This window comes from Henckelia pumila, chromosome 3 (assembly GCF_033568475.1).
Source record: "Henckelia pumila isolate YLH828 chromosome 3, ASM3356847v2, whole genome shotgun sequence".
In the NCBI taxonomy this organism is placed as follows: Eukaryota; Viridiplantae; Streptophyta; class Magnoliopsida; order Lamiales; family Gesneriaceae; genus Henckelia; species Henckelia pumila.
In genome coordinates, this window is record NC_133122.1 from 137,824,807 (window position 1) to 137,847,714 (window position 22,908).

The 22,908-nt window shown below is 41.0% G+C and overlaps 3 protein-coding genes across 3 annotated transcripts; all 3 read right to left on the minus strand.

Moving 5' to 3' along the window:
* Nucleotides 1–17,504: 17,504 nt before the first annotated feature.
* Nucleotides 17,505–18,668, minus strand: LOC140889593 (uncharacterized). The gene has a single exon (XM_073297309.1). The coding sequence runs from the start codon at nt 18,666–18,668 to the stop codon at nt 17,505–17,507; it is 1,164 nt and encodes a 387-aa protein (XP_073153410.1).
* Nucleotides 18,669–19,786: 1,118 nt separating this feature from the next.
* On the minus strand, nt 19,787–20,751 carry LOC140889594 (uncharacterized). The gene is made up of 2 exons (XM_073297310.1): nt 20,480–20,751; nt 19,787–20,372 (listed from the first exon to the last, which is right to left on the minus strand). The coding sequence occupies exons 1-2, from the start codon at nt 20,749–20,751 to the stop codon at nt 19,787–19,789; spliced, it is 858 nt and encodes a 285-aa protein (XP_073153411.1).
* A 124-nt stretch (nt 20,752–20,875) lies between these two features.
* LOC140889595 (uncharacterized) lies at nt 20,876–22,063 on the minus strand. Its single transcript, XM_073297311.1, has one exon. It carries the CDS (start codon nt 22,061–22,063, stop codon nt 20,876–20,878), a length of 1,188 nt encoding a protein of 395 aa, XP_073153412.1.
* Between the last annotated feature and the right edge of the window lie 845 nt (nt 22,064–22,908).

Consider the following 22,908-nt stretch of genomic DNA (forward strand, 5'->3'; position numbering starts at 1 on the left):
TGAGCCAAATCACTCGTACCCCATGATCACGGACCGAAGTCCCTTCACGCATGCGACACGTCATTAGCTCCTTAACAGTAGCGAACCTTTTAGCCCTCGATTGAGCCCCAAAAAGTTCCTTGAGTTGAGCGTGAATGTCAGCAGCATTCACGGTGTCCTCAAATCGCCTCTGGAGTTCATCAGACATCGAGGCTTGCATATAGCATTTGGTCTTGATGTCATGGTCCCACCATGCATCAAGTTTGGCCAATTCCTCCGGACTTACGTCAGCTGGTGCTTCCTTCGGAGGTGATTTCTCTAACACGTAGAGCATCTTCTCCGAAGTCAAGACAATCTTCAACTTCCGGAACCATTCCGTATAGTTTGCGCCAGTCAACTTGTTTTGTTCGAGGATCGAGAATAATGGATTACGCGAATTCATTGTATGAAATACTGAAAAGAAAAACAGACATATATCAATGATTGTTTAAGCAATTTACTAAGACATAAAATAGGCGAATTTAATTTTATGAATCTCACTCCCACTATTTTAACGATTTCACTACCCTCTAGTGAAAACGGGAAACTTTTTCCTTAGTGAGAACATGGAGTCCAATTGACAAACTTATGGTCCCGAATAATATCAGCCAACCATAATTCTCAAAAGGTAGAGCCAAATTGCTTCCAAAGCAACCCCCATGTTTTTACCTCATGTCCAATAAGGGCCCAATAATATGACGCCGTTTATAGTGACATGTCAAGATGACCCATCAATATTAAGTTGTGATGGACGGTCGCCATGTGGATCCCCCAATAATATGAGCCAATCCCATGGGAGTTCCACCCAACTTACAACATGTGTCGATCCAATGTACAGCTTTCCGACGGACGGGCCCCCGCAATAATATGAGCCGGACCGTATCCGCGGGTAGCATCACATACATTGACCGTTGATGGAAGGTAGGAACATTTAAACAAATTTAAATTTCCTTTATTTATCTTGATATCAATTTTAAATCATATTTAAAATGAGGGATTTTTAATTATGAAAATTTGTCTCATCATTTTTCAATTTATTGTATGCTTGCCGGATTCATACAATTATGTCTAAAACATGCATACAATCATAATATCATATATTATATATAGGATGATCGATTCCATTTCTAATTGACTCGTGGTTGCCAATCACGAGTCTTAGTCCAATCCTAGGTAATATGCAGTATGCAATGCAATCCTATTACATTAGCTTCCAATTTACATTTCTTCGTCTTTATTGTCTGCTGGGCCCACCATCTTCAAATCTTGATCTCCCACTAAATCTAATGTATTTACAATAAATAGCAATGACAAGTAGGGGATACATTTTAGGGGTGGAAACGGGCCATAAACCAAGCCCACTTTTATTACATATGACATTCATATTGGGCCATAAACCAGGCCCATTAATAAAACCAACAACAATAAAACAAATGTAAATTCCTAACATACACCTACAAAATTGGTCATGGCAATCGATCATCCTTATCCAATAACATTTAATTCAAAATTAATTTATTGGATATCATGCATATGGAAATTTAAATTTAAACAGGATAAAATCATATTTTACATATAAAATCATATTTTACCTTTTATTAAATAAAATCATATTTTATCTACAGAATCTAATTTTATAGATAAAATCATATTTTACTTAATATATACATAAGATCAAATCTTATCATCAATTGTACCAAAAATAATTGATTTCAAAATTCAATTTAAGGATAAAATATTAAAATTTTCCAAAAATTCAAATTTATCCAAAAATCAATTTTAAAATTTTCGGACTCGAACAATTCGATCCGATGCCTCGTGAACCAATCAAAAAAAATTTTTTTTGACCGGACCAAAAATAAAATTTTAACACATTAAAATTAATTTAAATAAAAAAAAATAACTTTTCCCGCGGGCCGCCCGGGACACTCCCGGGCCGGCCCGCACCCGTGGGCGCGGGCCGGGGCAGCCCGGCTGCCCCTTTAGGGCAGCGACAATCGCTGCCTTGGCGGCGCCGAGCGTCGCCACTGGGCGGCGCACGGCGCCGAGCGCTGCCCTGGCGGCGATGTGCGCCGCCGTGGGCGGCGCTGTGCGCCCCCTTTGGGCGGCGCCGTGCGCCGCCTGGGGCAGCGACCGTCGCTGCCCCACCGGGCAGCGATCCAATCGCTGCCCGAATTCTGCCCGAAAAAAAAAAAAAATTTTTTATTTAAAATATTTATTTTGTTTTAAAAAACCAAGACCCAAAAATTTTTGTACAATCGATTAATTTAATCGTTTGATCTGAGCAACCTGGCTCTGATACCACTGTTGGAAAACTGGCGTTCAGATCAATCACGATTGATACCCGGTGCAGCGGAAGTTTAAAAATTTTATTATGGAACAATTCCATAGTGTGGGTATCAACCGTTTACGATTAAATTATTTGTGTGTGTAAAAATTAAATAACTGTTATGTAATTTTTACCTTTAATCTCGAATCGAGATTCTGGACACCAACAGATTTAATCTGCTCTTGTTGTCTCTCCCTGGAACTGATGAATATTCTGTCCTTCAATCAGGTCCACGAATGGAGGTTTAATCCCTCTGATAGATTGCACTAGAAAATCTATCAGAAGTTTTCTACGAAGAGAATAAACGAATTTGATTCGCTATTCCAGACTGCAATTCAAAATCACAGACCGGAATTTCTCACGCAGAGAAGGGAGGGGGCGGCCGAATTTATTTTGAGAGAGAGCTAGGGTTTTCGATTTTCTGTCTCTCAAATTATGACCAGTTGTGTGTAATTTCTGTACTGCAATAACTTATTTATAATGCAGGCCACTAACACCTTAGGGCCCATTAGTCATAAGTTGAGGCCCGACAAGCAAAGCCCGCATGTTCAGAAATTAATATAAAATTCATCGTGACTCCGATTGATAAACCGATTTTACCAATGTGCACAGAAACCATTTCTGCACATTTTAAAGTCAAGATAAATTTTCCTGAATCCGAATTCAGTGGTTTCCAAAAATGTACATCCCTATGTCATTTTAGGAAATCCTACTCCCTTACTCTTATTTAAGAAGTCCAACTTCTTTATTCATTAAATTTAACTCTTTAAATTTAACTATCTCAACGGGGATTAAAACTCCATTACACTGTGTGACCCTCAATGGTTCAGGGATACAGCTAGCCGTGGGCTCACAACTCCTTGTGACTCGGAACAACGATTTCCGACTTGCCCAACGAATCATGGTAAAGCGCCTAGCAACATCGCCCCATGATTCCCTAGGTATCACTGATAGTGCCTACAAGAACCAGTAGATTTTGGTTAGCGTACAGTACGGTCCCTTCATCCATATATCCCGATCGAATCAACAACCATTGGTATATCGAGAGTCGCTCAAGATTCGATAACTATGCAATACATCTTGAAGATCAAATTAGTGACATCGCATGTGCTACTAAAAAACCATTTCTTAAATCACATCAAGTACTCTGGCCAGAGATTCGTCACACTAATATCTCCTCAGATCGCATAGGATATCCACACTCGCAAGTATGTGGTGAATCCTTGACAACAATGCATCGACTCCTATATGTGTTGTAACTGTACCCAATCCCGACACCTGATGACCCCCATAGAGTCGGTAAACGAGTCAAAGCACAGTACTAGCATATAGAGTCTCCATGATGTTTCAAGTAGTAAGGACTAATGGTGTACAACCAAAACCGCGGACTTAATCCACTCGATAAGTGATAACCCCTTGGAAAGTCCGGATAGGGTAGTTCGATTATTCATCCTATGAATATCCATTTGCATGCTTCGAACATCTCCATGTTTCCTACCAATGAAACGTGGTACTCCGCATCGCAAATGCTAGTCTCAAACTCGAGCGATCCTTATCCTTATTATCGGACGGCTCAATCGACTAGGAACAGTTTAGAATATACAGTGACTATAAGATATATTTCATGATAGACATCCCCATGTTCTACCACATCTTACATACACTATAGTATATTCAAGGTCTTTATCAAAACAACAATAGTATATCATAATATAACAATATGAAGAAAGATAAAGTCATTGCCATTAATAAAAGTGTAAATTACATTAAACAAAAGATCGTTTGTACAAAGAGTCATCAAAGCCCATAGCCACAAGTTGGCTCACTGGGCACCCACTCTTTCAAGTTCGACACGCTATTCGAATCCTAAACCGAATCCTCCCTTCTATCATTCCCAACTCGATCTAGTCATGCTGCCTTCGACTCGATCCTGTCCCACCTGTTGTCAAGAACACATACAAAGACAAGACAACAACCGGATAAATCCGGTGAGAATACAATTCCCAGTAAAAGAGACAATACATGCAATATCAATTAATATATCGACTCATGATATACATATCAACGAGGCAAATCCAAGAGAAACTAAATGAGATTCATGTCTTTAAAATAGGGATTATCATGCTCAGATAATCAAAAAGGGATTTGGTTCTTCTATTTTTCTGTTGGGATCCCGAGGTAAGATATCACAACAATCACACCGACTCTTCCCTCGAGGTGGACGTTGTATATCTCAATCCTCTAGACTCCGGAGCGACTATAGAGAGTTGATCGGCCATTGTAGTAAATCTCTTACAATGCCACTTGACTATAATCCCCGGAACATCTAATTCTCAATGAAAATTAATCAAATTGGCTCAATATGAATGCGTGTGAAATCATAATACATTCAATCAAATTCAAGTAAGTACATTAACATGCAAGTATGTGATTTCTTTGGAACAGTCGAATCAAGTCAGATTCGAGTAACTTGTTCCATTCAATTCTAAATCATCTTATACATCTTCTTTGATTCGACATAGCTTCCAATCTCGATCAAGCTACAACAAAAAAATTCCCAAATTAAAATTCTTTTCCAAACGAAATTCTACATTGAAGGTAACTCAATACCAAACCTCGATCAACTCTTCGACGATTCGAATTCTACGAACTCTGAACTCCACAATATTCAGTCAAATCTGACGGACAAATAAAAACAATCCAATATCAATCAATCCAATTCAAAATGATTCAAGGATGAAATTCCAACTCTTATAATCAGAAAATCTCAAACTGGCGGCATAACGAATATAAATTCAACTATCCAAAATCGCAGACAACAATATATCAATCTAAACAACTCAAATAAACAATAATTCACCCAATTCCACAAATCCCAAAAACAAAATTTACGAATTATGGCTAAAAATTCATAACAAATCCAAATGACGTTCTTTTTCCGATCTGACTTCAAATAAACGATCTATGCTAGCTCAAGAACAACATATCTGAAAATCATCAATTTCTAACGGCATCAAAAAATCAGAGTATAGTTGATCGAAGAAAAAATTACGGTACAATGGAGCTCTTGCAGCCGTGATCATGAATACACCTTCGGATTAAAATTCTATCGGACTGATCGAGCACGAAATGAAATCAGAAAGCTTAAAAGCTTGAAAGGGGGCGTCCATGGAGGTTGGAGGCGTGAAGGAGAAGAGAATAATGGATAAGGAAGCTTAGTCAAGATATATAAATATACTCAAGAATAATCAAAGTCCAAAATTACAAAATAGCCCCTAAAAACTTCACAAATTGCACTTTTGTACCTTATCGAATATCAATTAAATCCTCAAATTTCTTAATCTTCCATCATCAATCTTAATCTCCTATAATCTCGAATAGGCTAATTTTGGGGCGTTACAATTCTCTCCCTCTAAGAACTGATTTCGTCCTCGAAATCGAATACGGTTCAATCTCAAAAGAGATAAGAGGCAAAACTAAACTGCAATATGAATTCTCTTCAAAGATATAACTCTGGAATGCTGCTACACATCGGACTTTGTCTCTCAAACTGCTTCTTCAAATCCGTATTGGCTCAACTGCACTAACACCCAATGAATCGGATTGGTTTGGAGCTGCTTCTAATTCCGGTCGGAACTCTAACTCGGTCAAAGCAACCCGACGACTCACTACAATCAGTCTCGTCGGTTGAAGAACATAAGAAGAATCTGGTGATATTCCGCAACGGCAGACGGAAAATACATTGTGAATACCAGAAAGAGACGGATCAAACGTACGTCTAAAGGCAAGATTGCCTATCCTCTTTAGAATCTCCTAAGAATTGGTCAAACTCGGAGACAATCTCTCTCTTCTCGAATCAGAAAAAACCTCCGAAAGGTAACCTCTTTAGAATATTCAGTCTCCCTGAACAAAATACAATATCTGCATCGAAAATTCAAATACTTCGTCTATCTGTCCTGAGCCTTCGTTAATCTCGTCTGATAATTCTTCATCTATCCATTTGAACCTAGAAACGAAACTGTTCCCAAAACATGAAACCCAGAAAAACATTCCCAAACAATCGAGATTCTCATTTCTGCTCATACAACTCATCGAAAATGCCATTAAGATAATCATCTGATAGCTGCAATGTTGTACGCAACTTCACAAGGAGTGAAGAAACTTGCCAACTAGTTCTAAGTCAAGCATTACACTCATGGAATATCCTATAAAATCTGAATAGCCTGATCTGGTTGTCCGTCGTTCTGAGGATAAAAGCTGAGTTTAGATGTAATCGAACAACAAATGTCTCTTCGAAGACTATGCCCAAAAGAAAGGGCGAATCGAGGATCTCTAACTGAAAAGACTAAATTGGCAAATCAAGCAATCTGACAATCCTTCCGACAAAATTCAATCATATGGTCGAGTCGTAAATTCATTATGTACAGAAAACAATAGCAGATTCATCAATCGGTTAAAAATACTCAGATGACATCTCAATCTCAGACTGCTCAATAGCTTTGGAACAATATTAATTGAAAAGAAATCCCCTCTCAAATCTGAACAGATAACTGTACAACCGACAATCAGATCATTCTCTCTATCATCTATCAACTGCGGACAGTTCAGAACATCGGAAGTCATACTTCGAATCTCATTCTTTATCGTTCACTATCCGATCTGATTTCTCTAATCATCAAACATCTTTCGGTCATCTGAAATAACATTGAATAGAATGCAATGTGCCAATCTCAAGATATGTTGTGTCAAACAGAAACATCTTACACAACTATATGGTTATTCACCAACAAGGCTTCAGTATTGACCTGAAACTTAGACTGTATCCAGATATGATTTGTCTTCATCGGATTCTAAAAAAAATCGAATCGGATTTCTAAGTGTTCTCAATCTTCTCAATCAACTCTGGTTCGGCTCGAACAAAAGAATTCTAATAGACTTCCTATCTGAGCCAGACTCTAATCAAAAGTGTAGCAATCAACGTTCAAAACAAATACATCGATAAGAATAATGATAGAGTACAGAGTATTCGGCTCAGAGTAACAGTTATTGTCTTCAATTTCTCGTATATAATTAGATTCAACATTTAAAATCATTCAAGAGATCTAACCAATTCTGTTCCTCATCTCCAATATCAGTTCATTCTGCGGAAACACTACTTCAATCTTTTCAGATCAGAAAAGGTTTTGGAAATCTCCTCGTAAGAAAAGTGATGCCAGATCTTTCAAGTAATAAGATTGTTGTAAGACTCAAACCAAGAATCCGAAATTGAGTCTCGTGTGCCTTCAAATGCCTCGAAGAATAAGATACTACGCGATCCTCGAGATAAAATATCTCAAATCTCGATAAGAAGATACAATGCAGTGATGATCATCAGTACAGAAAAGGAATAAAGAATACTGAACGCTGAACGATCTCTTCTTCAATCAAGAAAATTGATCTCAAAAGATTCATACAGAAGGCACATTCTTCCGAGTAATCGGCTTCACAAACAATAAGAATTCCCTCGATAATCGGCGATAGAAACTCGCTAAATCCAAAATCTTCAAGTTCAGGTACAGATATCGATCTAGATCAATTAATATCAGCTCCGGTCTTGAGGTGATCAACAAAAATTTCAGCTTCAGAGATAGTATGATCGAGGAAAAGACAACTCGATCCCCTTAGAATTCAGACGTTGATAGAATAACATACATTGCTCGGCACGCTAATCTGAAAAATGATTCTCAAATGATCTGTATTAACAGTACAATTCTTTGAATAAAAAAGAGAATAATCGATAAGAAAGATCATGAATTCCACTAATTACTTCTGAAAGATTCGGTCCATCAGACCCAAAAACACTACTAAAGAACTTTCGATTCAACCGGTAAGATTATAAAACTCAAACATCCATACCTCATTCTGAATGCGGTTTTCAATACCTCTTTCTCTCGAATTCTCAGCTGATGTTGTCTGCTCTTAAGTCGATGTTGAGTTCAACCTCACGAGTCGGAGGCAAATCTGGAATCTCATCCAGAAAAACATCAGTAAACTCTATAACCTCGGTTATATCAATCAATTCGGGTTGAAATTTCCGGACATCAACTGCGAATATCGAAAATCCTTCTGCACCTTTCTGAAATAAACGGCTCATCAACAAACATAAATCAAGTAATTTTGGATAAAAAATCTTACCGAAATATTTCCACTCGTCTATCATTTCGAATCGGAATCTGACAACTATCTGAAATCAATCATCGGTTGTCCTGTACTTGGTTAAAGCAGCTATACAGACAGTATAATCAAAATCTGATAACCTAAGTACAATGCTACCCAGTTCAATCTTATTCCTGCTATGTCATCGGTAGGTGCAGCCTGAGTCTGAGGATCCTCATGAAAGGCAAAGATCAATGTTGCTTCGAAGGTTGATTCAAATTCTGATTACCTCCCAATAGATTGTGTTGAGGTGGCTGAAAAGAATGAACACTCTGAGATCGTTCAGCACCTCGCAGAGGACATATCTAAGCAAAGTGTCCGGGTTGCTAACAGATATGACAGCTACCAAAGGTTCCACAACAGAGCTCACTGAGGTGTCAACCTCCACAATTGTTGCAAGATATATCGGAAGATACCAAACTCTGTCCTGAACACAACTGTTACGATCCGCTGGATCTAGAAGAACTGCATCCAGACTTCTTGAATTGTTTTTCCTTCGATTGAAGGTGACCTCTTATGTTATTCCCTCTATGTCTGGTCAACTGATGCAACTGAATCTTCTGCATAAATTTGGATTAAACAAACTCCAAGAAATAGTCGTACCTTGATTCTCGAATTCTTTCCTCTTCGAGAACCACCAACTTGTCGCAAAGCCTTGAAGTTGAAATAAAACTAATCGAGTTCTACAGTCATATGAGTAGTCCAGAGAATCAAATATCTGATTGATCTTTAGTAACCAGCTTTTACATCCCGCGATATTCTCAGTACTCCTCAGAGTCGGCGGTTTAAACGACTGAAATCTCATCAATCATGCTTCCATCGGTGTCGGATAGATATCCATCTGATCAGTCGCAGTATTACTCTGATTCAATCGGGATTCTATGTAGTTCGATTACTGTTCAATATTCATCAAGAACATATATCTCATGCTACCTCAATCTTCAAACATTCAGTGTCCACAAACCTTTGTTCTGTTTACTCATTTCATTCGACGAAATCCGGATTCGAACAGAAAATAAATATAGTTTGTATCGCAAATAATTCATGCTTTATCAATTAAATCACAAAATCATGTAATTCAATTAAATTCTGAAATAATAAAGCATGCTCGCATGGTATTTAAATAAATCAATTTAAACAATTCAATCACATGCGAGAAATTAATTCATGTGGACTCGATCTATCCCGCTCACTTCTAATCAGTCCAAGATCTTATCTCTCTGATACCACTTAATGTGAGGACCTCGATTCTAATCATAAAATCCATAAATAATAAAGCATCCAATAAAGGAAAGGATAAAAGCCAATTTTTTTTAAAAAACAAAGTGCCTCGCTCGAGCGGCAAAAAATGCCCGTTCGAGCGAGAAAAACACCAGCTCGAGCGAGAAAAACCTTGACTCAAAAAAAAATACACCACTCGCTCGAGCGGGCAATCCCTGCGCTCGAGCAAGACCTGTTCTGAACCAAAATCCAGAATTTTCTCAAGCTCTTTTTCTTCAACTCCAACTCAAATAAAAACATGCCGAGATATAAAAATACATATTACAACAACATGCAAACTTCAAAGCTCGAATATTCGATACAACATAATTCAAAGAAAGTACAAGTTCTAACATGCTTTCAATAACAAAAGTTCGACATGCTATTCGAATCCTAAACCGAATCCTCACTTCTATCATTCCCAACTCGATCTAGTCATGCTGCCTTCGACTCGATCATGTCCCACCTATTGTCAAATACACATACAAAGACAAGACAATAGCCGGATAAATCCGGTGAGAATACAATTCTCAGTAAAAGAGACAATACAGGCAATATCAATTAATATATCGACTCATGATATACATATCAATGAGACAAATCCAAGAGAAACTAAATGAGATGCATGTCTTTAAAATAGGGATTATCATGCTTAGATAATCAAAAAGGGATTCGGTTCTTCTATTCTTCTTGTTATCGGGTTATGCCTTTAAAGGCCTTGTCATATGTCCATGTTGAGTTTGGGTCATAAGTTTTAGCTAAGTGGACTGGCCACTCACTTGTTGGGCCCTTATGTTCCAGCCCATTTAGTCTAATTCGCCAACGGCTATTTGTTAGTCTGTTAAAGGGAGTTAGAAACAGATAAAAGGGAAGAACTCTCGAGCTACACAGATATATGAGGGAGACGCAATAAATCAAGAGATTCTTCATATGAGACAAAAACACTTGAGAGGAAGAAGCAGATTCAAGGGATTGGAACCAAAGAGTTGATTGAGAGAAAGAATCAAAGCGGATCAGCTTCTGGGTTTAGAAGGCAGAGTTTGATTCTTGTAAACTCTTTTGTAACTTCATATCTTGTAATCTGGATTCTCGGTGGTGATTAATAAACTTTATTGGTTTGATTGTCCGTGGATGTAGGTCAATCTTGACTGAACCACGTAATTCATCTGTGTCAATTTCTTTTCTAGTTTATGATTTTGAATTTCTGCTGCGAGCGTGCGTGAGTGTGATATTGTATTGTTGAATTCTTGGACTGGGATCAAGATCGGTGTTGATAGTTGTTTGGTGGTGTTGGGTTAATCGAGTTGTTTAATAATAACAAGTGGCGCCGTCCGTGGGAATGACTCATAACGCCATGGGAACAATGAAGTTTGATCTTGAAAAATTCACTGGGAAAAATGACTTCTCATTGTGGAGAATCAAGATGCGTGTCATTCTAATTCAACAAGGGGTGTTCGAAGCACTGAGTTTAAAGGAGGTGAAATCGGGTGATGAAAAGGATAAAGAAAGAGACACTATGATGGATAAAGCACATAGTGCAATCATCTTGTGCCTTGGAGATAAACCACTTCGAGAAGTGGCCAAGGAAAGGACTCCAGCTGCTGTATGGGCCAAACTAGAAAGTCTGTATATGACAAAGTCTCTGGCCAATCGTCTTTACATGAAGCGTAGACTTTACTCATTTAAAATTCTTCAAGAAAAGGACCTAAGTGATCAAATAGATGAGTTTGTGAAGATTCTCGATGATCTTGAAAATATCGATGTTAAAATGGATAAGGAGGACAAAGCACTGATATTGTTGAATGCCCTTCCTAAGGCATATGAGAATTTTAAAGATGCAATGCTATATGGAAGGGAACAAACAATAACTCTTGAAGAGGTGCAAGCTGCTATCCAGTCTAAGGAATTACAGAAGAAGCTTCACACAGTTTCTGAACCTAAAGGAGAGATTATCACAGCTCGGGGAAGGTCTAAAAGGAGATTTAAGAAGCCAAATAGAGAAAGATCAAGGTCCAAGAGTTTGGTTAAATATAAGTGCTTCCACTGCCACAAAGAGGGACACTTCAAACGCAATTTTCCAGAGAAAAAACAGAAACCAAATGAGGATGGTGAAGCTGCTATAATATCTTCTAGTTATGAATCTGCAGAGGCCTTAACTGTATCAAGGGAAGAAACTAACAATGAATGGATCCTAGACTCAGGGTGTTCCTTCCACATGTGTCCAAACAAGTCATGATTTGTGGTTAAATGAATCTAACGGAGGCATGGTATTGTTAGGAAATAATCAAGCTTGTAAGATCATAGGAAATGGATCTATACGGTTAAGAATGTACAATGGGGTGTTAAGAAAGTAGTACTCTGATGATGTCGGAATTTTACCTCGGGTTCGGTCTGGTAGAATGGATCCTCCAAATTTCCAATGAAGCAGGTCGGGTCGGGTAAACCAAGTTCTGCACAAGCAACAGCTAGGTCAAGGGGCGCCGAAAGTTTTCGGCGTGACCCCTCCGATGCCTAAGTCAGTGTCTTGAAGGCAGAGAGTATGATTAATGCGAAAACTGAGAGATATGAATGCGTGAATGTAAAAGTGAGTAATGAATAATGAATACCATAACAGTACCTGTATTTATAGGAAAAATAGAGTAAGTTACCTAGTCGAATTATAACATGTCATGGAGTAGGACTCTTCACTCATTGTTCCGCCCTTGAGTTTATCCCTATCTCATTCATATCTGTGCAATGGTCAAGCTTATCTCCAATTTATTCAAGTTCCACTTGACCTATAAAACATACCAAGCCCTATTGGGCCCCAGCTTGAGTCAGCCCAGTAATAAGTATCCCAGGTCTTGACATGCCCTAACAGGTAGAAAACTGGGCTGGACCTGATGTATAATAATAATCCCAAAATTGGGTCAACCCATAATGAACGGGTTCGGGTCAAAATAATTTTTCGGGGCATCAATAGTACCTCCCTAACTGGTCTAAAAGAAGAATGAAGTTAGACTAAGAATTCAGTCCGGACCCCGAACTATGCATGTGCCATTCGACCAGTTCAGAATTTAATTAATGCAATGTGTTTCTTTTGGACGGTCCAAATCAGGATCCGCGTGATGTGTTTTTAATGAACGGCTCAGATGTCCTCTATCGGTTCATTTCCCGAAGCCAAAAAAAACATGGCTTGTCCCGTCCCGAACCGTAGATCAAGTTAAAAATCAACGGTCCAGATCGATTCACCACCTCTATATATACTGGGCGGTAAAAATTTTGTTTTTTACCTTTCACTCTTGTACTGTTACACTGCAAAAATTTCAAGAGCTCGCCCGACCCGGACTGCTGCGTTTGTCTTGTTTGTGTCAATCCCGAGCTACAACTCTTTCACCTGTAAGTCTTACCGTCCTTACACTAGGTTGATTAATATGTCCTCCCCAGACGAGACTTCTGTTCGGGAAATAGTAGCCTTTTTTGAAGCATCCAATTCTCCCTCTAACAACCCCGAGACCTCCGATTCCAATAATCCAAGCTCAGAGCTGGATCTGTCGGAGACTCATATACAAAAATTAAAGCGACTGCACAAACTTAGGTCGGATGAGGCCCGATTATCTGCCAAAGGAAAACAATGGTATGAAGTCCTGGCCTCCCATCTAAGTCCAGACCTGGGTCCCATCATTAGGGAGAAATCGGGAATGCCCGATACCTATGATCTTACAATCCCGGGCCATAAAGACCGGGCTCACAGACCCCCCCCCCCCAACTTCTTGAGCTTCAGCCTAGATCAGATCAAGATGGGTTTAAGATTTCCAGTCCCGAACTGCGTATCCTATTTATGTCAATACTTTTGTGTGTGCCCGAGTCAATTATCCCCGAACTCTTTTAGTTCAATTATATCATTAGGTGTCCTTTTTTGTTTCTTCCGAATTCCCTTAGACATAGGAAATTTCATTTACTTTTTGCAAATTAAGAAAACCGCCGAATACCCCTTTTTGAAGGGTAAGCCTAGCTCACACAAAGGCTGGACAAACAGATACTTTTTTGTCAACCCCAACCAGCCATGGGAATGTCGGTCCAACTGGGCTATGAACTTCACCAGTCCTAAACCCCCAGCCCTGCCTACTCATAATTTCACCAATTTTATCAACACCATGTCCGCGCAAACTTTTGATATTGAGAGCCTGATTGAGGAGGATCTGCTCTGTCATTATGGCTTCAGTGGGAAGGGAGTAGAGATCCAAGGGGATGCAGGTAGTACCCCTGTACCCGTGCTATCCTTATCTTAGACTGATTCCCCTTATGCCTTTTATTTACTGTATTATTTTTTTTTATTTGTTTAGACGACAGGATCAGATCTGCCGCTATGCCTGCCAACTTCAGAGCTACACTGAAGAACTTGAAGAGGAAGAAAACAGAGGATAGTGAGGCCAGCACTCATCCCGAACCTCCTCCCACTGAACAGTCAAAAAAGAAAGCTTCCAAAACCAAAGAAAAGCCCAGCACTAATCTTCCCGAGCTTGAGCAGCCGTCCATTGTTTCCACATCCCGAGCCCGTAGCAAGGAACCCATAATAGAGTTCGGGTCCCTACCTGACGCTGAGCCTCAAGGAATGCCCGATAAGCTCGGGGTCCCAGAGATGTCATTTTTCTCGAAGCCCGACCCCCAAGGGTGCCTGGGCATAATGCAGAACTTAATTTCCCATTCTGACTTGAAAATCCTACAAGCGGTGCCACACCTGGAAGCTGAACAAAACTTTGCTTTGGCATCCTTGCAGGTATGTTGCGATTTTTCAATCTTACCTTGTATACTGATCTGGCACTTACAGAGCTGGCATTTATTATCACAGGCTTTAGCTTGGGGAGGGGAGATCACTAGCCGAGCTTTCAAACCCGAGAGGAGCATGCCCTGAATCAGGAAGCCTTCGTAACTCGGATTTCTGAACTCACACGGAAGTCTCGTGAGATGAAGAAGGAGCATGACGAGGAGGTGACCGAGATGAGGGTGGAGATTGAGTCCGGGCGAGATGCTCTTGAGGCTGCCCACAAAAAGGCTTCCGATCTGGAGGTGGATAAGATTGAACTAGAGAACCGAGTACGGGCCCTGACCAAGGAGCTTGAGGCTGCGAAGGAGGTCGGGAAACAGGAGTTCCTGAACTCCGTGGATTTTGCCAACACGGTAGCTGAGAAGGCGGCTACCTTTTTTGATGAAGGCTTTAAAGGGTGCCTTGCCCAGTTCAAGGATAATGGGTATTCGGAGACCGAGCACCCCGCCCTTTTCCTAGACTGTACCAAAGCTCTTGAAGACATGCCCGACGAAGAATCAGAAGAGACCGAGCAAGAGAAACCAGGAGATCCCGACCAGGGCTCAAAGTCACAGGATGCCTCCGCCCCTTGATTATTTGTATAAATATTGTTTAAAAACATGATCTAAATGGTAGACCCTGCGAGGTCCTTGATTTCGGTTGTTGCCCAAGTAGGGCTGATACATTGTTTACTCTTTCACGTATGAATGTTTTTGCCCAGTTCAGGTTTATTTAAGAATTCTCCTATTCTAATATGATTTTACTGTTATAAATGTGCATGCAAATCCAGCCACAAAATTTATCAAGTATAAATCATTTAAGGGCCCAACCAACACATATACCCGGACTGGTTGAATTCCAGTTGAGTCAAACTTTACCGTGTAAATTACTGAAAGCCCGTACTAAATATACCCGGACTGGCTGGATGACAAAACCATAACCTTAAAAAATTTAAGGACTCATCCTATATGCACTCGGACTATCTGAAAATTTAATCAAGAACTTATTGTGCAATTCATTAAAGGCCCGATCTCAATATATCAAGACTGGCCAAACCGAACCGAATTCTGATACTTGAAGGCCCGAACTTAATGTGCCCGGGCTGATTGTAAGAAAATCAAGCTACAATTTATCGTGTATCATTAAAACCCGAGCTATATGTACCCGGATTGGATGAATGAAAATCAAATTCATTATACCATTAAAGCCCGACCTCTACATGCTCGGCCTGGCTGAATGAAAATCAAGTCATAATTAATCAAGTGTATCCCTTAAAACCCGAGCTGCATGTACCCGGACTGGATGAGTGAGAATTGAATTCCGACCTTTAAGGGTGCCTGGACTGGTTGAATGCAAATTAGTACCTTTTATAAGCTCTTTTAAGCTCTACTGTGATCCTCGAGATTGAATCATACTTGGCTTTTTAATTACCCACCAAAATGTGGGTGTTAGTACTGCTCATTACTAATTTTAAGTACCAGACCTGTATGGGTTTTGAATTCCACTGGTGGGCCACTGAGGTGGAATTTGTGTGCCAGGCCTGCCTAGGCTTTGAATTCCACTGATGTGGGCCATTGAGGTGGACTTTGTGTGCCAGACCTGCCTGGGCTTTGAATTCCACTGATGTGGGCTACTGAGGTGGACTTTGTGTGCCAGACCTGTCTGGGCTTTGAATTCCACTGATGTGGGCCACTGAAGTGGACTTTGAGTGCCAGACCTGCCTGGGCTTTGAATTCCACTGATGTGGGCCACTGAGGTGGACTTTGTGTGCCAGACCTGCTTGGGCTTTGAATTCCACTGATGTGGGCCACTGAGGTGGACTTTGAGTGCCAGACCTGCCTGGGCTTTGAATTCCACTGATGTGGGCCACTGAGGTGGACTTTGTGTGCCAGACCTGCCTGGGCTTTGAATTCCACTGATGTGGGCCACTGAGGTGGACTTTGCGTGCCAGACCTGCCTGGGCTTTGAATTCCACTGATATGGGCCACTGAGGTGGACTTTGAGTGCCAGACCTGTCTGGGCTTAGAATTCCACTGATGTGGGCCACTGAGGTGGACTTTGTGTGTCAGACCTGCCTGGGCTTTGAATTCCACTGATGTGGGCCACTGAGGTGGACTTTGAGTGTCAGACCTGCCTGGGCTTTGAATTCCACTGATGTGGGCCACTGAGGTGGACTTTGTAGGGAAGTTCCATAAAAAAAATTGACTTTTGCATTTAAATTGTTCCAAAAATTGACGCTAAACAGGACTGACCATAAAGTAAAAAAAAAAAAAACCAGGACTGACTTCTGAAAAAAAATTGAGAAATAAATAACGCAAAAAGAATGACTAACTGGTTATTCAGCTTAGGGAGCTATAGCATGATGAGGCCCGAGCTAAGCTACTAGGGATAGTATTTTTTCAAGTGTTGAGCATTCCAGGACCTTTTACCCCTCTTGCCTTGGGCATCTTCCAAGTAATATGCAGCTATTCCAGCTTTTCCTATCACCTTGAATGGGCCTTCATACTTGGCCTCTAGCTTTCCTCTTTCCTCTGGATGTTGTATCTTTCACATAACCAGATCTCCCTCCTGGAAAACCTTAGGGTATACTCTTTTGTTATAGGCCTGGGTCATTCGTTTGCGATAGGCTGCGAGCCTAATTGACCACCGGGACCTGTGCTCCTCAAGTAAGTCCAAATCCATTGCTCGCAGTTCTTGATTGTTTGGGCCGTATGCCATGATCCTGGAACTCTCTTATCTGATCTCTGCTGGGAGAACAGCTTCAGTCCCATACACCATGCTGAAAGGGGTTTCACCCGTACCGGATCGAGTTGTAGTTCGGTAAGACCACAATACTGAAGGGAGCTCGTCTGCCCACTTGCCCTTGGCTGCATCCAATCGTGTCTTAAGGGCTTGGACTATCGTTCTGTTGGTAACTTAGACTTGTCCATTCCCTTGAGGGTATGCTACAGAGGTGAAAACTTGTTCGATCTTCATTTCCTGGAACCATGCCTGAACTTTGGATCCACAGAACTGTCTCCCATTATCTGATGCCAACCTGCGAGGGATTCCGAAGTGGCACACTATATTTTTCCATAGAAAATTGAGCACTTCATTTTCTGCAATTTTGGCTAAGGGCTCGGCTTCAACCCATTTGGTAAAATAATCGACTGCGACCAATAAAAATTTTCTTTGTCCTATGCTAACAGGGAATGGCCCCACAATATCCATTACCCATTGATCAAAAGGACAAGCGGCCATCACTGCCTTCATGTATTCTGCAGGTCTCCATTGTAGGTTAGCATGTCTCTGGCAATTATAACAAGAATTAACCAGATCTGCTGAGTCTTTCCGCATGGTTGGCCAGAAGAATCCTGCCAAAAGTGCTTTTCGAGCTAGGGCCAGACTGCCCAGGTGACTGCCACAAGACCCTTCATGAATTTCTCGTAAGACATAATTGGCCTCATCAGGACCCAAACATTTTAACAAAGGCTGAGAGAAAGATCTTTTAAACAGAATTTGATCGATCACGACAAAGCGGAGAGCCCTTCTCTTAACTTCCTTTGCTTTCTTATTATCACTCGGTAATTCTTTCTTGATTAGATATTTGTGCATATCATATCGCCAGTCTCCTTCCGGTACCTGAGCTATAATTTCATCCAAAGTTTCTAGTTGTGAAACAAGTTCCCGACCTGCGACAATGGGATCAGATCGGTTACTCAGAGCACTGGCTAAGCGGGCCAAGTGGTCTGCCTTCATATTTTTATCCCGGGGGATGAGCTCTAAGTTCAACTCGGTGAACCCTTCTTTGGCTTTGTCTAATGCTTTGATATATCTCAACATCTTCTTATCTTTACATTCAAATCTCCCGTTGCTCTGTTGGATTGCTAATTGGGAATCGGAATACAGATTAGCTCGGGAGATGCCCAAGTTTCGTGCTGCTTTGAGCTCAAGCAATAATGCCTCATATTCCGCTTCATTGTTTGAGGCCTTGAAGTCTAACCTGATTGAAATATTTGTTTTTCCCCCCAAGGTGAGATGATCACAATTCCAGCTCCGCACCCGGACTGACATGATGACCCATCTACGAAAATCTTCCATAATTCTTCTTGTTCTAGTTATACTGTCTCCGCTAAGAAATCAGCTAGGGCTTGAGCTTTTATGGCTGTCCGGGGCTTGAATTTGATGTCATACTCACTCAACTCTGTAATCCATCTGATAAGTCTCCCTGATGCATCTGGATTAGCTGCAATTTTTCCCAGAACGCTGTTGGTGAGCACCGTGATGGGGTGTGACAAAAAATAAGGACGCAATTTTCTCGCAGTGATAACTAAATCTAAGGCTAGTTTTTCCTGCGTTAAATAGTTGAGTTCAGCTCCCTTCAAGGCATGACTCACAAAGTACACAGGCTGATGATTTATTCCGTCCTTCCTGACTAGGACTGAACTGGCTGCTCGGTTGGTCACCGCCAGATATAAGAACAATTCTTCCCCTTGGATATGCTTATTCAGCATGGGCAACTGCTGTAAGTAAGCTTTCAAGTCCTGGAAAGCTTTCTCACTTTCATTATCCCATTCAAAATTTTTCATTTTTCGTAGTGCCTTAAAGAAAGGGAGGCTTTTATCTGCTGATCTGCTTATAAACCGGTCCAGTGCTGTAATTCTTCCTTTTAATCTCTGTACTTCCTGTATATTCTTGGGGGAGCTCATAGTAATGATGGCTTGGACCTTTTCGATATTAGCTTCGATTCCCCTTCTTGTAACCATATAACCCAGAAACTTTCCAGCTCGGACTCCGAAAGTACACTTGCAGGGGTTTAGCTTAAGCCGATAGTGCTTTAAAGTCTGAACAGTTTGAGTTAGGTTGGTAATGAACTGGTCCGCAGTTCGGGTCTTGACCAGGATATCATCTACATAGACCTCGATATTTTTTCCAATTTGCTGCTCGAATACTCTATCCATCAACCTTTGGTATGTAGCCCCGGCGTTTTTGAGTCCAAACGGCATGACCACATAGGAATAGGTTCCTGCTGATGTGACAAAACTGACCTTGTCTTTGTCCTCTTTTGCCAAGGGAATTTGGTGATATCCTTGGTAAGCATCCAAAAAGCTAAGTAATTCATGCCCTGCAGTGGAATCGACAAGCTGGTCTATTCTAGGTAGGGGGTAGCAATCTTTAGGGCATGCTTTATTCAAATCTCGAAAATCTACACACATACGTCATTTTCCCGTAGATTTCGGGACTAAGACTATGTTAGACAACCAGGTCGGGAAGTGGATTTCTTCAATATGCCCAGCCCTGAGTAGCTCGTCCACCTGCTCCTTTATTACTGCATCTTTTTCAGGACCGAAGTGCCTTTTCTTTTGAATAATAGGGCGACAGCCCTTTATTACATTGAGCTTGTGCTCTGCAATTTCCCGATGGACCCCTACCAGGTCTAAAACTGACCACGCGAAGACGTCTTTATTTTTTTGCAAACATTCCAGTAGTAGTTGCTTCAACTCTGCTTCAAGGGTACGGGCAATTTTTACCATCCCCGAAGTAGGGGAGATCATTATTTCTTCAATTTCTTCTTCAGCAGTGACAGATGTGTCTTCTATCAAGTTGAATTTTTCCATGCCAGCAAATCCAGGTCTGTCAACATTATCAGTCCTGGCTACTTTTTGTTCTATTCTGACTTCCTCCACATAACACTTTTGTGCAATAACTTGATCACCTTGCACCTCACCGACCTCATTACCCACTGGGAACTTAATTTTCTGATGCAGAGCTGATGCAACGGCCATGAAAGTGGTCATGGTAGGTCTACCCAGTATGCGTTATAGGCAGATGGAGCGTCTACTATAATAAAGCACACAATCCTGGTCTTGCGACCGTTGCCCTTCCAAAGAGTTAGGGGTAGATGTACTAACCCAACAGGCTGGATTGCATGACCCGTGAAACCAAAGAGTGATGTGACGACGGGCTCTATTCTGTACTGTCCCAGGTCCATTTGATTGATAGCTTCTTGGAATATAACATTGACAAAACTGCCTGAATCCACAAATATCCGGGTCACATCGTAATTCGCGACCATGGCCCTTATTACCAGTGCATCATTATGGTTGTTAGCAACCCCTTTTAAATCTTCCGGCCCAAAAGAGAGGGTCGAGCCAGTGTTGACAGTTTGATTGTCAATCTCCATATTTATTAATTTTTGGCTGCTAGTATTCCTAGCTTTATTGGAATCTCCATCAGTAGGGCCTCCTGAAATCATATTGATAATTCCCCGAGCAGGCGGAGCCGGTCTTTGATGAGCTCGGTCATCACTAGGCTGGTCCTGATTTGGGCGAATTGAAATCCTCATGAGGAGGAGCAGTCCTGGCTCTCTGTCTCAATCTTTCTTGTTGTTTCCTGTTCGGACGGTACCCCTCTTGTCGGATCAATATATTTTTTATTTCAGAATGTTGTTGTATTATCCTCTCAATCTCCTGATCTAATTGTCGGCAGTCTTCTGTAGTATGCCCATACTCATTATGAAAGTGACAATATTTATCTGATTGCCTGTTTCGGGGTCCATTTTCCGTCCACGGAGGCCTTTGTGTGAGTTTTCGATCGTCACAAATTTGTAGGGCTCGGACTTTACTCATGCGTAAAGGAGTGAAAGAGGTGAATTCTCCCAACAATGCAGGTCGGAATGGCTGTCCCATCCCTGAATTATTGTTTGGAACCCTATTGTTCTTTGGACTTTTTGGCCGTTCCCTCTTCACAGCTGCCCGCGAAACCTGTATCTCTTCCATGTTGACATATTTTTCAGCTCGGGCAAGTAATTCTTCATATGTTTCTGGCGGCCTCTTTATTAGGAATTTAAGAAAATCTTTTGTATCCAGCCCTTGCATGAAGGCACTGATGAGCAGGTCTGGAATAGCCATGGGTACCTCGAGAGTCAAGGCACTAAACCTGCGGATGTATGCTCTCAAATTTTCATGTTCTTGTTGCTTGATTGCAAAGAGGCTGAAAGTAGTGGTAGGATGCTTTTTGCTGCTAGCAAAGTGATGCAAAAAGAATTTGCTGAAATCCTTGAATTCCTTGATCTCCCCAGGACGTAGCATATTGAACCATTGCTGGGCTGGTCCTATGAGAGTAGTAAGGAAAGACCGGCACTTAATCTGATCAGAATATTTATGCAACAGAGCTGCATTCTCAAAACGTGCCAAATGGTCTTCAGGATCCCCTTTGCCATCATACTCCCCAACATGAGGCAATTTGACCTGATTGGGGAGGTCGGCGTCCAATATCTCCTGAGTAAAAGGAATGTTTCTTGTTGTGGTAGCTAGGTACCCGGACTGTTTTTTCCTTAACTGCTCCATCTCCTCCTTCAACTTTCTGATTTCATCGAGGTGGGCATTATGATCAATGTGTAGTGGATTGGCCCCTGCTCTTTCTGCAAAAGCCCTCTGAACAGCCTGAGCTACTAGTACCTCTAAATTTGGGTGATCTTCATTCTGATTAGCCATCGAAACTCTTTTTCTTCAAATTCCCACAGACGGCGCCAATTGATGATGTCGGAATTTTACCTCGGGTTCGGCCTGGTAGAATGGATCCTCCAAATTTCCAATGAATCAGGTCGGGTCAGGTACACCAAGTTCTGCACAAGCAATAGCTAGGTCAAGGGGCGCCGAAAGTGTTTTCGGCATGACCCCTCCAATGCCTAAGTCAGTGTCTTGAAGGCAGAGAGTATGATTAATGCGAAAACTGATAGATATGAATGCGTGAATGTAAAAGTGTGTAATGAATAATGAATACCATAACAGTACCTGTATTTATAGGAAAAATAGAGTAAGTTACCTAGTCGAATTATAACATGTCATGGAGTAGGACACTTCACTCATTGGTCCGCCCTTGAGTTTATCCCTATCTCATTCATATCTGTGCAATGGTCAAGCTTATCTCCAATGTATTCAAGTTCCACTTGACCTATAAAACATACCAAGCCCTATTGGGCCCCAGCTTGAGTCAGCCCAGTAATAAGCAGCCCAGGTCTAGACATGCCCTAACAGGTAGAAAACTGGGTTGGACCTGATATATAATAATAATCCCAAAATTGGGCCAACCCATAATGAACGGATTCGGGTCAAAATAATTTTTTGGGGCATCATACTCTATAAAAACATGTTCAATTCCTCTTGTTTCTGGGCATCAACTGTGAATTGTTGAAGAAGCCTGACACGAGATCATAAAAATGGAATAGAAAAATCAGTTGGCTTTCCTGCAAAGTTACAATAATCTCACATGATAGTAGTGCTCATACCTGGACTAGATGTGACAAGGAATATACATAAACCGCGTTTTCAGAACAAAG

Excerpts from the sequence above, each read along its gene's own strand:
- LOC140889593 (XM_073297309.1), bottom strand. The coding sequence starts at position 18,668 with ATGGAAGATTTTCGTAGATGGGTCATCATGTCAGTCCGGGTGCGGAGC.
- LOC140889594 (XM_073297310.1), bottom strand. The coding sequence starts at position 20,751 with ATGGAGATTGACAATCAAACTGTCAACACTGGCTCGACCCTCTCTTTT. Across the intron at positions 20,373-20,479 it reads CATGCAATCCAGCCTGTTGG|ACCTACCATGACCACTTTCA; the intron begins GTTAGTACATCT and ends CATACTGGGTAG.
- LOC140889595 (XM_073297311.1), bottom strand. The coding sequence starts at position 22,063 with ATGGCTAATCAGAATGAAGATCACCCAAATTTAGAGGTACTAGTAGCT.